General features: G+C 41.7%; 1 protein-coding gene across 1 annotated transcript in view; it reads right to left on the reverse strand.

Moving 5' to 3' along the window:
* The window catches only part of USH2A (usherin), a 646,790-nt gene that overhangs the window by 157,041 nt on the left and 475,888 nt on the right, over window positions 1-13,861 (reverse strand). The window contains exons 47-48 of the mRNA XM_048504848.1: window positions 10,873-11,071; window positions 149-314 (exon numbers count right to left, since the gene is read on the reverse strand). Of these exons, the coding sequence (XP_048360805.1) occupies window positions 149-314; window positions 10,873-11,071 (365 nt within the window). The remainder of the gene's footprint in view (window positions 1-148; window positions 315-10,872; window positions 11,072-13,861) is intronic.

Raw genomic sequence — 13,861 nt, forward strand, 5'->3', positions numbered from 1 at the left:
GCAGAATGTTAGCCTGTGTTGATTTACCAAACTTAGGTGGGGTTAAGCTTTCCATAGTAGACCAAAGTCATCCTTGCATATGAATATATATTTCTTAAATACTATATTGTGAAATCTCTATCAAATCTTTAAGGAATTTTCCTCTTACCCGCCAATACTCTTGTGTAATAGCCACCACAACACAGATAGTTTTGTTGGACAGCATGCATCTGGCCACTACAGCAAATGCCTGATGTATTAATAGCTTGGATGTACTTATCATCACAACACTGGAAACCAGATGTATTGTTGTACAGAATCCCATCACAACACACCTAAATTTAGTAAACAAAGAAAAAGACTTCATGTTAAAAACATAATGTTTTTCCTGGCCAAAAAAAAAAAAATTCAAAAGAAAATGCATACATCAATTTAGAACTGATATCAATAATATTACTAAAACTCATGCAACAACCACTTATATTACTAGAATTAGTGAAATGGCATTACGATTACTGGCTTTTAAGCATATTTTACTTTAATCCATACTCAATTAATACTGCATACTGGACACACTACTTGTATTAGTCAGAACTTATGTCTTGAATCTTCTGATGCCTATCATATGCATTTTCTATCTATTTTAACCTATATTTTTTTGTAATTTCTGCAATTTTATGATTTTATTTTTTTGTACTTTGCTGGTCAATGACCATAAATAAAACTGATACTGATACTGCATATTTCCCAGCACACTGAGACCTTCATCAGTGAGGGGATATCACTGTACTGATACAGAGTTACACTGTGCATTAGTTTTGTTTTCTTCCAGAAAGTAGCAGTCTGACTTGATACTCATCATGCCTAAACAAAAGATGGCTTCCCAATATGAGCACTGTGTTATGCCAGTTATTATTAAGTGGAATTATACAAGAGAAAAGAAATTTCTTTTTCTTCTTTTTCTTCACTTATTTCTGACTCTGATTTTTCAAACATGTTTTCAAGTCAATTCTTTCTCTCTCTCCTCACAAACACATACACGTTCAGTGAAATTTGCATGGAAATCGTTTTTGAATAGCCTTTTAACTGAGGACTTCTTGCTGGGTGCTGCTGGGATAAATTATGTGCTTGAACAATCAAATAATTATTTGTATGTTTCAACCTGTGCAAACAGACCAGTCCAGTGTATACATAATACAAAATGAATAGCAGTTTGAATCATTGTAAAATGCAATCTTGTAACTTACATTCATCTCATTTTACAATGAATAGTTATCATGGCTAGACAGGGGGTGAAATTTTGGTAGCACCAAACAGATATTTAAGTGATACCTTGTTGATTCTTTCTTTCCATTTGGAGCCAAGCCACAAGGATTTGTGCAAATTTTGGATTCATGTTTGCACATGACAAATCCATATGAAACAATGCCCAAAAGATCTTGTTACCCCCCAAACTGGCCCCAGAGAAGGAAAATTAGATTTACAGTGCAATCCAGATCCCTGGACTGCACTGCAGCAGCTGGATGCAGCATGGCAAGGGTGGGGCTGTATGGTTTCCAAGAATAGGCTATCCAGAGGTGCGGAGAGGAAGGAAAAACCAAAAACTGTCCCTACTGCTGGAAAGACCTTTATTGGGGCCAATGGACTTATGCCACCCAAAAGGGTGGTGTAAGTCCAGGATTGGGGCTGTGGTGTAACTGGCTGCAAACCCAGGGTGGAAGCCAGCTAACACAGCCAGGACTTTTTTGTGGTGGGGGTGAGGGGCGGCCGCTTGTGCCTCTGACCCCTCCACTGGCATCAGCAGAGGGGGCAAACATGCTGGTGCAGTTCTCTGCTGACCAATCACCCAGCACATCTGGATTGGGCTGTGCTTCATTGCCAGAAGGGGATGACAAGATATACATTTTCTCTCAATAGCTGCTTTAGTGCTAACATAGATGGTTATCTGTGTGTCCTTCTTGGATGGCTTATATTTGAAACTTATAAACAATACTTTGTTTATACAAAGAAAAAAACATTTTGCTTGCTATCATCTAGGACAGTTTCAACAATAGAGAAGCTGTCATCTCTCTACAACTAGGGCAATGCTTTAACACTGTTAATACTATACTATGTTAAATCTCCTAAAATCCTATATAAAGCTTAATAAAACCAAAATTCCAGCTTTGGCCCCTACAAGAATTTGGAACTTTTTATGGAAGAGAAGGGGGGAAGGCCTGCAGAGTACAACAGGTGTTCTCAGAAGGATCTGGACCAGGGATCTGAAAAAAAAAACACTTTCTGGGTCTGGGATGGTGGTGGTGGTTCTTATTTTATGCACAAAAGGATTGAAGGGTCGGAGGGAGTTTTACCATTCTGATTTTGGATTGGATTAAGATTAAAAACATTAACTCCTACTGGCTAGATTAAGGTTAACTGCTGTCAAACTTCAGCAGGAAAAATACCTTGATAATGCTATTGCAGATGAAGCTGGATAGGCATAATGAGCCTGGTTGAAGTAACATGGTTGACATACTTTAATTAAGTTAAAGTGAGCTAGATCTGCATAGACACAAAAGTCTGGGTGAGGCCACGTATCTACTGCCCTGGGCAGAATGTCAGCATACTGGGTGATGTCTCCACTGTTGAAGTCTCTTGTTATTGAGAATATGTCATTCAGCAGGGACAGACTGCACTTTTTCTGCTTTCCTTGCAGCAATTCCCTTCCTCTCCATTCTTGGGAATTTCCAATGTCATGGTTCAACCCAGGTGTCTTATTGAGACTTCTCAGGTTTCAAATTCCCTGGCACTTATGTTGTGAAAGGAGGTGCCTGTTAAAACAACTAAGTCCAAAATCAGAAGGGGGGCTTACCATCTAAGGGATCTCAGCTGGAGGAGTGGGCAGAGTCCTCAGAATTCTTGCTTTACATTGGTTGTCTATTTTTTTAAACAATTGACGTATGTAAAAATCAAAAGCCTTGAAAATTAAACTGTGCTGACTGCTTGGACTGTAAGGAATCACTGAGGCTGAAACAAAATGTTATAGAACCCATTGACTGCTCTTCCTGTCTTTTTCCTCTGGTTAATGAAGTATGTGACATGGCATAACTGGAGGTGAATTCCCTGCCGCAGCTTATTTTCCCCAGCTACCGCAAATAAGGACAGGGGGCTGGGGCTGGCTGAGGGGGGAAGGGGGAGGGGTTTGGGGTGATTTTGCACCCCCCATGGGCACCATCCCCTTCCCCCCATGCTGACTTGGAAGAGCCAAGTTGGTGCAGGGGACGAGGTGTGGGGGGTGATTGTGCATCCCCCCACATGACAGGATGGCCTGCGCCCGGGGACATGTGACCCCACATGTCCCCATGGATGCTCTGCCACTGGCTCACTCCCAGAGACCAATCTAAACTGCACATGGCGGCTGTTATCAAGAGTCAGATTTCCAACAGCCCATTACTTGTTCTCTCAAAATTCTATCAGCTCTCTCCAAGCTGACTGGCTGTTGCAGCCATGCATTTGATTGGTTGCTTGGAAGCTAGGGTGCCAGAGAATCTCCTTTCTGACCCACCAGCTCCTCCAGCAATGCCTGCAGCCTACAACCCAGTAAAAATCCTAGCAGTGTCAGACATACAGAAGCAGAACAAATAACATTAACACATATCATTCAATCCTAATACATCATACAGCCCTGGTTATATAGGATTTGTCCTGTGGGATTCCATAGGGTTATGTTTATTGTTCAGTGTTTTTAAAGGTGTGTGCAAGGCCCTTTGCTTGGTTTTTCAGGTGTTTCAGTATGACACTCAGCTATATATTTCTTATATTTCTAAGCTATATATTTCTAAGACTGATATACTATCAGTTGGGACAGTAGGCCCCTTTGTGACTGAAGTCCCAATATGCCACAAAACAAAAAAGTGCAGTTTAAAGATGGGAACTAGGTTTCCAGCAGCAAGGATTTACCAAAATTTTGCTTTTGTTCTGTTTTTGAGACAAAACTCCAGGTAAGATCTGATTCTTAAATACGTCTTATTGTGTCTTGGCCTCTCACATAGGCACCAGCTCATAAACTTAATTGAAATGTATGTCAGCAAGGAAATCTTTATCTGTACTTTGGTAAATTGATGGTGCTACAGTATCTGTTATCTGTATTAGTGAAAAGCTATTAACTAGCACACACATAGGCTTGTTATGGTTCAGTATCATTATTCCTTTAGGCACTAACATTATTCACGTGATTAGCCCCATTGAGTTTTGAGCATGCAGGACAATGATACTAAGACTTTCATATTTCCTGCGGTAATTACTTTTAAACAGGTGAGATGCTAATAATCAAACTGAGCAGAAGATAAAGAAAATTACAGAAATTAACACAGTTTATGAAGCTGAGCATTTTATGCAGTTAATCAGTAAAACAAAGCAACCTGCATATCTTCCTGATTCCTTTATCACAGAAATCTAAAACAACTATTTCTCAGAAAAGGCTGAATTGTTGCTTCAAAAATCAGAAGAGACTAAACAAAAAAAATCCCAGCTCTCACTAATTTAGAGTCATTAATATACAGATCGTAGCTTAACCTATGGGATCTCTTTTTGCTCAGCACAACAGCAGTACTTTTTTATATTTATTCCAAATTATTTTTGTACTCTGCAGCCTAAGCCAATGTGCATATATTCAGAAAAAAAATCCCACTAGGTATAATAGGATTTACTCCCAAGAAATTATGTTTAGGATTGTAGTCTTTAGTATTATACTACTCATGATATTTAATTTGTGTTTTCTGTTTTTTTTTCCTATATGAACAGTCACACATTTCCATGTTAGGGACTATTGCTATGACAATGGTATCTACTTTTCTACAAGGAAATTAATAAATATGCTACTTGGATGTTGTTGATACAGTCCTCTGCTGGAGATGAGCAGGAAAACATGCCTCTGACAATCCAGAATGTGGCCATTCATCTACCACAAATACATTCCATAAAGAAACATGGCCAGATTGAGAAGACAATTAGGGTGGGGTTGTTGTTTCTTTTGGTGATCTTGGGATCCACCAGAAACTTTATGGTTTTATGAGAGCTAACCGTTGTCCCTTCCACTGTCACTTCCAGTAACTACATGAGAATAAATTTTTTGAGAAAAAAAATCCCATTAAACTGCCTTGCTTCCCCCACCTATGCATTGCCTAGCAATGCTAAGACACACTTGATTTGAGGCACCATTTTCCTCTACAAATGGTAGTAGAGAAACTCGATCAAATACTATTTGGCCAGCACAATATTACAGAATGCTATCTGGGGAATGAAACTACTCCAACAGTCCTTATAATAATGAAACTACTCTAACAGTCCTTATAATGATGAACAAAGAGACAGTTCCAGGCTCTTTACTTTCCTGCCCCTAAAAATTCCTTTTCATGGCACAGGTACAACACACAAGTGTTATTCCAGTCTATGTCAGGTTAAAGAAAGGGGCCAACAATATATGTACCAGCACAGCATAGGATCAGTTCTACAGCTTCTAATTTCCACATTACCTTACATTTTTGAAGCAATATGGTTTAGTTGTTGAAGTGCTGTATATCATTATGCCTCCCAAGAACTTTAAACTGAACATTTCCCTTGTCATCAACTCAACTGGTTTCTTAAGATAATCTCTTGTTACAATTTTTCACCCCTACATTACTCAGATGGAGCTTCCCAATTACCCTCTACTCAACATAATCCTTAGCCTCATTTATCTTGCCAGCCCCCATTTATATGCTTGATGATACTATTACGTAGCTCCTGAACATCCACTGCAACTTGCAGTAAATTCCAAAAGAGCAGTTTTGGCAGCATTTTAAGACAGTTACTATTTGCATTGGTATAAAGCCAGAAGATATGCATTACCAACCCATAAAATAGAACACATTCAAGTAATGTCAGGATTAAGTCATATTCCAAAAAAAGCAAATGTACTGAAATTGGTAATGGTCATAATCTCATCCTCTTATATTTAGGCACAGCAGCCAGGGTTCTATCAGGTCAGTATTATCTCATCCTCTCTTATTTAGGCATAGTACTCATGGATAGTTTAATGAGGCAAAGGTCCATATATGTACATTGATGACATACCTGTTATTAAACTATTGTTCTTAATTGTCTGTTTGAAGAAACTATTCCCACCTAGAGCAATGTAAATTGTGCAGTTCTTTTTCAGCGAGTTTGCTTATACCAGAACAAATGATGGGAAGTTTGTTCCACACTTCCTGTGCTACAGGATGCCACTAGACAGCAGATATCTCATAGTAGTACTCTGGCAACAAGCAATATGAATGGGCAGAGCAGATGGAAGTGGTTTAACTGGAGAAGGGCTAGACGTGGTGCAAGAAAGAATAGATCTAGAAAATTGTGAAAATGTATTCAGCAACCTGAATAATCAACTTTCCACACAACACAATTGCTGATGGGCAAGAGAATCCCCTCAGTGCAGTGTCTATTAGTTCAAACTAGATAGAAAGTAAAAGAAGCCATTCCAGTTTGATGCTAAGTCTGAAAATGAATGATGGGACTCAATTCGAATATTGAGATTAAAAAAAACAGTAACAAAGTGACAACTTTATGCTATCCTATGCATGGAAATAAGACTTTATATGTTCATTGTGACTTTCTCCCAATTAATTTTAAATAGGGTTGCAGCCTAAGCCTTCTAATCCTATGGACAATTATCTGGGACTCAGTCCCATCGAATATATTTGGATAAATGTAGGACATCTCCAACACTTTTTACCTGAATGTTAAATCACATTAAAGCAAAATGCAGAAAACCCAAGTGAAATGTTATCAGTGTCTGTAACAGTTTAACCTCAAGTTCCCTTAGTATAAGCTGGTGTTGGTAAGAAGGACATAACTAAAGACTGGAGCTATTATGGCTCTTTTATTATATAAATCTTTAGATTATAATATATGATAAAATTGTGTATTTCATGAAGCCAATGTTTTAAAACTTTGTCATAATGGAAACAGAAGATGAGTTCTCCAGTTCTGACTGGTAGAACATTATATAAGATGTTTATCATCCTAGCATATAATTGTCTAAGCTTTAGAATATTGTGATGATGTACCCCCAAGAAATTGATGTGCAGGACTCATTTCCAGCCAAGCCCTATGAATCATGCACAGTGATTGGCCAACACGCCAGTGCTACCGTTTTTCATTTTCACCACCTTTTTTGATGTCTCCCAAACCAAGCCAAGTGTCCCAGCATCTCAAAACCTTACCCATATGGCCCGACACCTCCCAATGGCCCCTGAGGCAGCCCAATGCCTTCCAATGCTCCCCTTTGCTGCCAGAGTCCTCACAACCCTTCCCATCACCACCGGACCCCACACAAAAAGCAAACCATTGCTAATGCTCCCCATCATTGTCTGAGGCTTCCCAAGACTCTCCGTTGCTGTTGAACCCATCACAAAAAAACAAAGTCCTGGTAACACTCCCTGTCATCACCTAACACGTCCCAAACCTACTTATGTGCTTCAATGCCATTCCCCACTTCCCAAACACCAATCCAGGCCCTGCTGAGCACCGGTGGTAAGCTGCCAATGCTCCACAGGGCCCAGCAGAAGCCCCCCCATTCCCCCACCCACCATTTCCCACCCCCAATCACCTAGTCAGGCCCTGTGGAGCACCAGTGGGAAGCTACTGATACTCCACAGGGCCAAGCAGAACCCCCTCATCCCCCCATCTGCTGACTCCCACCCCCAAACAGTGAGGCAATCAGTGGACCCTTCCCACCCGCTGCCTGGCCCTAGCCTCCCCACTCCCTCAGCCACCCATATACGTGCCCCAGGCACAGTTCCCCCTCGCTATGGCTCTGGATACAGGGGTTGTAGTGTGAAACACACCATTTAAAAACCTTTATATTATAGGTTTTTCTCAGAAAAAGCTACAAAGCCAAAATGTTGCACTGCAGGTACAATCGAGAGTTGCAATGACAGAGCTAAATTTCCCAGATGCTAAATGCAGTACAAAGCTAAGGCTAAGTCAGTCGCAGTAATTTATATTTTTATGTGAATCACTCAAATAACTCACTTTCCTAATTGCTGTCTTGTCTGACAGGGAATCTTATGAATACACACTGTCATTGAATGTGCGATGAGGCTGTTGACAAATAGGGACATTATTTCATTACATTAAATCTTACCTTCAAACTAAGAGTCTTCCACCTCATTTGTCAATAAAAACTGTGTATAGACTCCCACTCTCTGAGTACACTATTGATCCAAGTCCTAAACTGCAACTAATATGACCATTAATCTGCAAATGACCATAATTTTAAAATATTTCTGACAAAACATGATAGGCTGCTGTTCAGAGTTGCTCATCATTGTCAGGTAAACAACCACCCACTTGTAGCTGAAACTAAATGGATTTGTTGTAAAGCAGCATCAAATCACTCAATCAAGCGAGTCCCCAAAAAGGCATCTAATCATCCCAATAAACTAATATTTGCCATGCAGATTATGATAAATGAAAGAATAAAATGCACAAGAGGAAACTCTATGAGCACCATCCTCAGGCTTTTTATTGTCAATTTTTCAAATAAGAATGCAATACTGGTGGAATTCAACATGCATCGAGGAAAAGCCAGACACTAGAGCACCACTGTGCTAATCGGGCATTAAAATACACCAGCCCCCTGAATCAGACTGTATCACAATGCAAAATGGCTCAGTGATAGAGCAGGTGGTTTGCATGCGGAAGGTTCCATACTCAATCCTTCGCCTCTCCCGTTCAAATGACAATATACTAGGAGGTGATGTGAATGACCCCAACATGAAAGCCTGAAGAGCTGCTGCCAGTCAGAATAGACAGTGGTAACCTCAATAAAATTGTGTTCTGACTTCATGTGTTCTGTGTGTGCTCTTAAGAAAGAATTGGTGCCTGAAAGCTCTTCAAATGATCTCCAATTGTTTCCAGCATAGCGAGTATTCTTTATTAGTTAGACTTCATGGGAAGAGTCAGCGTCCTAAACTTTCAATACTATTAAACTGTTTTTGAACTGTTACTCATTTGTCTGTGGGTCTTACATTCTGTTCTGGCCAAGTGCAAGGCACCTGATATTAGTTCACATGGGGAACCGAACAGGTCCCTTTGACCACCCAAAATACTATGCTGGGAATCATGGAATTTGAATGCACAAAGACCTTGAGATATGGGCAGACATGCGCGCTGGTGCGGGGGCGTGGTGGGGGTATTCCAAGGTGTTCCAGAGGTGTGGCGTGGTGGGGGCGGGCGGGGGCGTGGCAGGGGCGCAGGGCATATACGTGCCCCAGGCACAGTTCCCCCTCGCTATGGCTCTGGATACAGGGGTTGTAGTGTGAAATGAAACTAAGACAGGCTGGTTGGATTCAACCCCTCTGTAAAGAGGATTATGTCATAACAAAGTAGGCACCCTATGCCAAATACATTCCAAGGAGCTCCACAGAAGTGGGGTTGAGTCCCACACTGTGATTACATTTCCTTTTCACAGAAAGGTACTCTGGAAATGATTCTGATCACTGGTCACCCACATATTTCCACAGCTAACCTGGCAGATGCAACCCCAACAGAACACTCAAAACCTCCATGAAACAAGGGTTCAAGTCTGGACATAAAGGGCTAAGGTTTCAAGTCTGAGCATAAAGGGCTAAGCAGATGCAGACATGAGGGCAACACCAGGAGAGCACACAATAGCACACTCACAGAAAACTTTACTGTCATCTCTCTAATGGCTCACTGGCAAAAAAGCATCCATGTAGCTAACATGAAACATGAATTCAGCTCCCACCAAGAAGGATGTGCCAGCAAGAATGCAAAGTTTACTCTTTGACCAGCAACAACTTGATCAATAGCAATACTGTAGAGAGAGGCCAAAGCAGAACCCACATCTCATAGTCTCAGAAGTCTTCTGCCATTCACCCAACTAGATACATAGCTGATAGATACAATGTCACACAACTAATAGAGGTAGATAATTTGTAGCACATTATTGGGCAATTGGCAGAATCAGTGTTCACCGTAAATGTTAGGCTCAACTCTGACCTTTCTCCTCTCTTGAAGCCCCAGCAGCCTTCCTTCCCTCCCTTGGTAATCCTGACCAAGCTTTGCTGTTCTCAGACTTACCCGAAGCAGAAGCATTGGGTAAGTATGGCCCCTTTTAGGTGCATTGACAGCCTGTGCAGAATACAGGCCACCAGCTGAAGACACAGGACTGTGCATCAGCAGAAGGCCAGAGAGGAAAGGATAAGGCAGGAGATGTTGGTAGCACGATCTTCTGGACAGCTCAATCTTCTGGACAGAGGCCTGGAATGCCATGGCCATGATCTCTATTGACCAAGGTTCCAAGAATCCAGGAAGGCTGGGCAAGGAAGGGAAGAGTCAGGGGACCTATTACCTTACATGGTGAGGGAAGCAACAGTACATAAGTAGAGTATGAAAAGTAGAACAATACACAATAGGGAGGCAACTTAACAGAAGAATGGAAAATATTTGGGGAAAGGGTGTGGGAAGTCGGACACAAGATTGGTGATGGGTGAGAATAAATACCCCAAGCAAGGTGCCAACCACAGAGGAGATAGGAGCATCTTAGCATATGAGCCTGAGATGCCAGAGAGAGAGCATTAGAAAAATGGCAAGGCAGATGCTGGGGCAGCAGAAAGCTGCATAGCAGCCTGGCTCCAATCTATCTGCCAATTCTGAGACTGGTGGGAAGGAAGCAGGGCATATGGGGGCTGAAGCAAAAAGGGACAACACAGTGGGAAAGGACAAGCCAATAAACTTTGTTGAGTTTAGCTAAAATATATCTTCTGACAACTTTAAACTGTAGCAGTTAGATTTAAAAGTTTTATAAATATTCTGAAAGAGAATTAAAAAATGAATATTATTTGGTGTTACCTTAAACTGTGGATTATAACATAGGCCCCCACAAACATTTTCATGGATATCACATTCCAGGGGTAGACATGTTCCTGCAGTTTGGTGGATCAGTAGCTGCTGTGCCTGAGTGCACTGTTGCAGAGCTTTGCGCAACAGATCATATCCTAAGATAATGCCATTTGGTTGTCCAGGAGATGCCCAGTTAATGTGAAGTGACCTACAGCAAGAACAACAAAAAAATTAATGTGTAAAACTTTTTAGAGTATGAGCTATGGCATTCTGCAACAGCTGGAGATTCTTGGGTGGTCTTCAAGGGCAAACACATGCACAGTGAATTACAATATCCTAGCCTTGTCATTATTGTGACATGGATTCATGTTGCCAGATCAATCAGGTCAAAGAATGGAGCCATCTTTCAAGCACACTGAAGATTGTAGGTTGTTTTTTTGCAGCTTAGTTGACTTGCTTCTCCAGCATTCCCTAGAATCTTAACTGAATCAGTGTGGGGCAGATAACCTCATCAAAAGTGGGAAGCACAATGCCCTCTAAGACCTCCACCTTCCAAACCAACAAGATTCAGTTTCACCTAGTTGACCTTTAACTATTTAAACAGAACAGTTTGGCATTGACTTAGGACTTCTTCAGCAGTTTTAACAAAAAAAGTAGAGAGATGAGTGTCATGGATGCCATCAACAGGTTAATGACACCAAGTTCCCAAACCATGAATTATTTCTACTAAAGACTTTACTTTAGCACTATTCACATTACAATGAATTCACGTACATCCTGCATGAACATGGGTACACCTGTTTGTAAGACATAGTTACATGTGTTTACAAATAACTCTGGAATTAAGAGAAGATTTAATAGCAGAAAGATGCACCAGCCATTGGTTTTTCTATATGTCTGAATGTCTTTGAAGATAGCTCCTTCAAAATGAAAAAAATATAGAAAATAAAGAAAAACTACATATTGCCTGAATCGGCAGGACCAGTAGACTACAACTATGTACTTTGGGGGCTGAAAAGACACCTAGGATCAGAGCCTGCAGAGCAAATGTCTTGGGGCAACCTTCAGCAAATGGCAAGAGGGAAAGTCACTTCAGCTGCACACAAAATGTCCGATGCAAGCAGAGGGTGAAACTGACCAGAGAGCAAAATGGTCAGGCAGGAAACATAAGATGCCACCTGAGCTCTGCATTCCACAGTCAGGCAGGAGATGTCTGGGAGGTGCGCTTTGAAGCATTCCCCTACCAAACACCCTGAGCTAAAATAAGGCATCCTGAGGATGCATTGGGAAGAAAGTTGTGTGGAGTGCCTTCCCAGGACACTTTTTTTTTGGCATCCCCAGGATGCCTGATTTAGGCTGTGTGGAACGGACTGTTTGTTTTTGTCTGCCTCCTTTAAAAAATCCTTAAAAATAACACTTGGGACCAGAACCTGAAAGGAAAGCCAGGCCAGCCAGGCCCAGCCCAGGCTAGAAGTGTGGGGGGCAATTTTTTCTCCCCCACCACATGCCTGAACGGCAGCCGCCTAGGGCATTTGTCCCCAGGCCATCCCGTGGAAGCTCCACCTCTGGAACCACATGTGACGATGAAGGACAATTGAGGATGCAAGTGTCCTGGAAGCAGAATCAGCTCCATGACCTGCAACATTAATCTGCTTCATTGAAGCTTAAGCGCCTCAGTCTGCAGAATCATGGCACAAGATTTTTTGTCTTCTGACAGAAGTTCCAAAAAAGATGTCAACTTCTGCTACAAAAATACTTGATATGTTGGCATGATTGCTGGGCAACATTTTGTCCTCTTCCTCTCCAGATTCCACTTGTGGTAGTGGATGACATTCTGTAGGTGGAGTCAAGATTGTTTCAGAAGGTGGGATCTCACAATGATGATAAGGTCAAAGAAACCTTGGATCCAGTTGATAGCTAAGCATTAACATACTCTGCAAAGTGCTCCTTGGGCTGCAGCCCTGTGCCCTCCTTCCTGCCTTTGAGCTCAGGTTCAACTCTTTCCTTCCTTTCAGTTGATCTCCAGGCTCCATCTGTCCCAGTGGGTGAGGTGGCCCTCCCAGAGGCTGCTTTGTACAGGGTCTCTGCACCAATGAGCCGGGCCCTACTGCTGCCTTGGGTTGTGAATAGGTTGGCTCTCTTCTGCTGCCTTGGGTGAATGGCCTCTTCCTCACTTTGGAGGGAGAATCTGGCATCCATGCTGCTGCTGTGTAGTCATCTCACTTCTCTGGCTTCACAGTGTGTCTTTCCCAGCCATACTCTAGCTATGCCTCCACTGCGTCACCTGACAAGTGCAGGAACATCATGCTGGGGAATCCAGGGAGGCAGAGAGGGCTGACCCTGGATATAATTGTTCCAGTTCTGAAAGTAAGCTGGTGTCATGTAATATGGATATTGTTGCCACAGGAAGAAAAAAAATGACTGGCCAAGGCACTGATATGCTGAGATCTGAGCATCTTGACTTCACTGAGCATCTTGACTTCAGATTCATGGACATAATTGGATCCAATGTAATTTCACCTTCCAATACTGATCAAAAAAGAGAAGCTGAATGTAGTCAATGCATTCTTGGAAGATAACAAAGAGAATCCTAAGGTTCACACATTGGCTCCAGGGGGCAGAATAGAATGGTCATGATGAGCTCTGGAGTCTTGTCCTTATGACTAGACTTGGATTTCACCTTCTTGGAAGGTGATTTCAGTGTCCTTCTTGGAACTAATGCAGATGATGAAACAAATCAATGCAGAGATAGTTTGGAATGGGCCATAGACAGTACCGATACAACTGAATGTGCCATTGAAGATCACTCTGAGGGTGTGGCTGCTTCAGTTGGTTTATCTTACTAAGACAACATGTCTTAGTAAGTTATAGGAGGCAGAGGTCATGCTCAAAGGAATATGGCATTTTAATGCCTCACTGGATGCATTTTTAAAATAAGGCATTTTGAGCCATTTATCAGTTCCAATGAATGAAATAGCCCCAAGTTATAAAGTAGGAT

This window comes from Sphaerodactylus townsendi, linkage group LG01, assembly GCF_021028975.2.
Source record: "Sphaerodactylus townsendi isolate TG3544 linkage group LG01, MPM_Stown_v2.3, whole genome shotgun sequence".
Classification (NCBI taxonomy): Eukaryota; Metazoa; Chordata; class Lepidosauria; order Squamata; family Sphaerodactylidae; genus Sphaerodactylus; species Sphaerodactylus townsendi.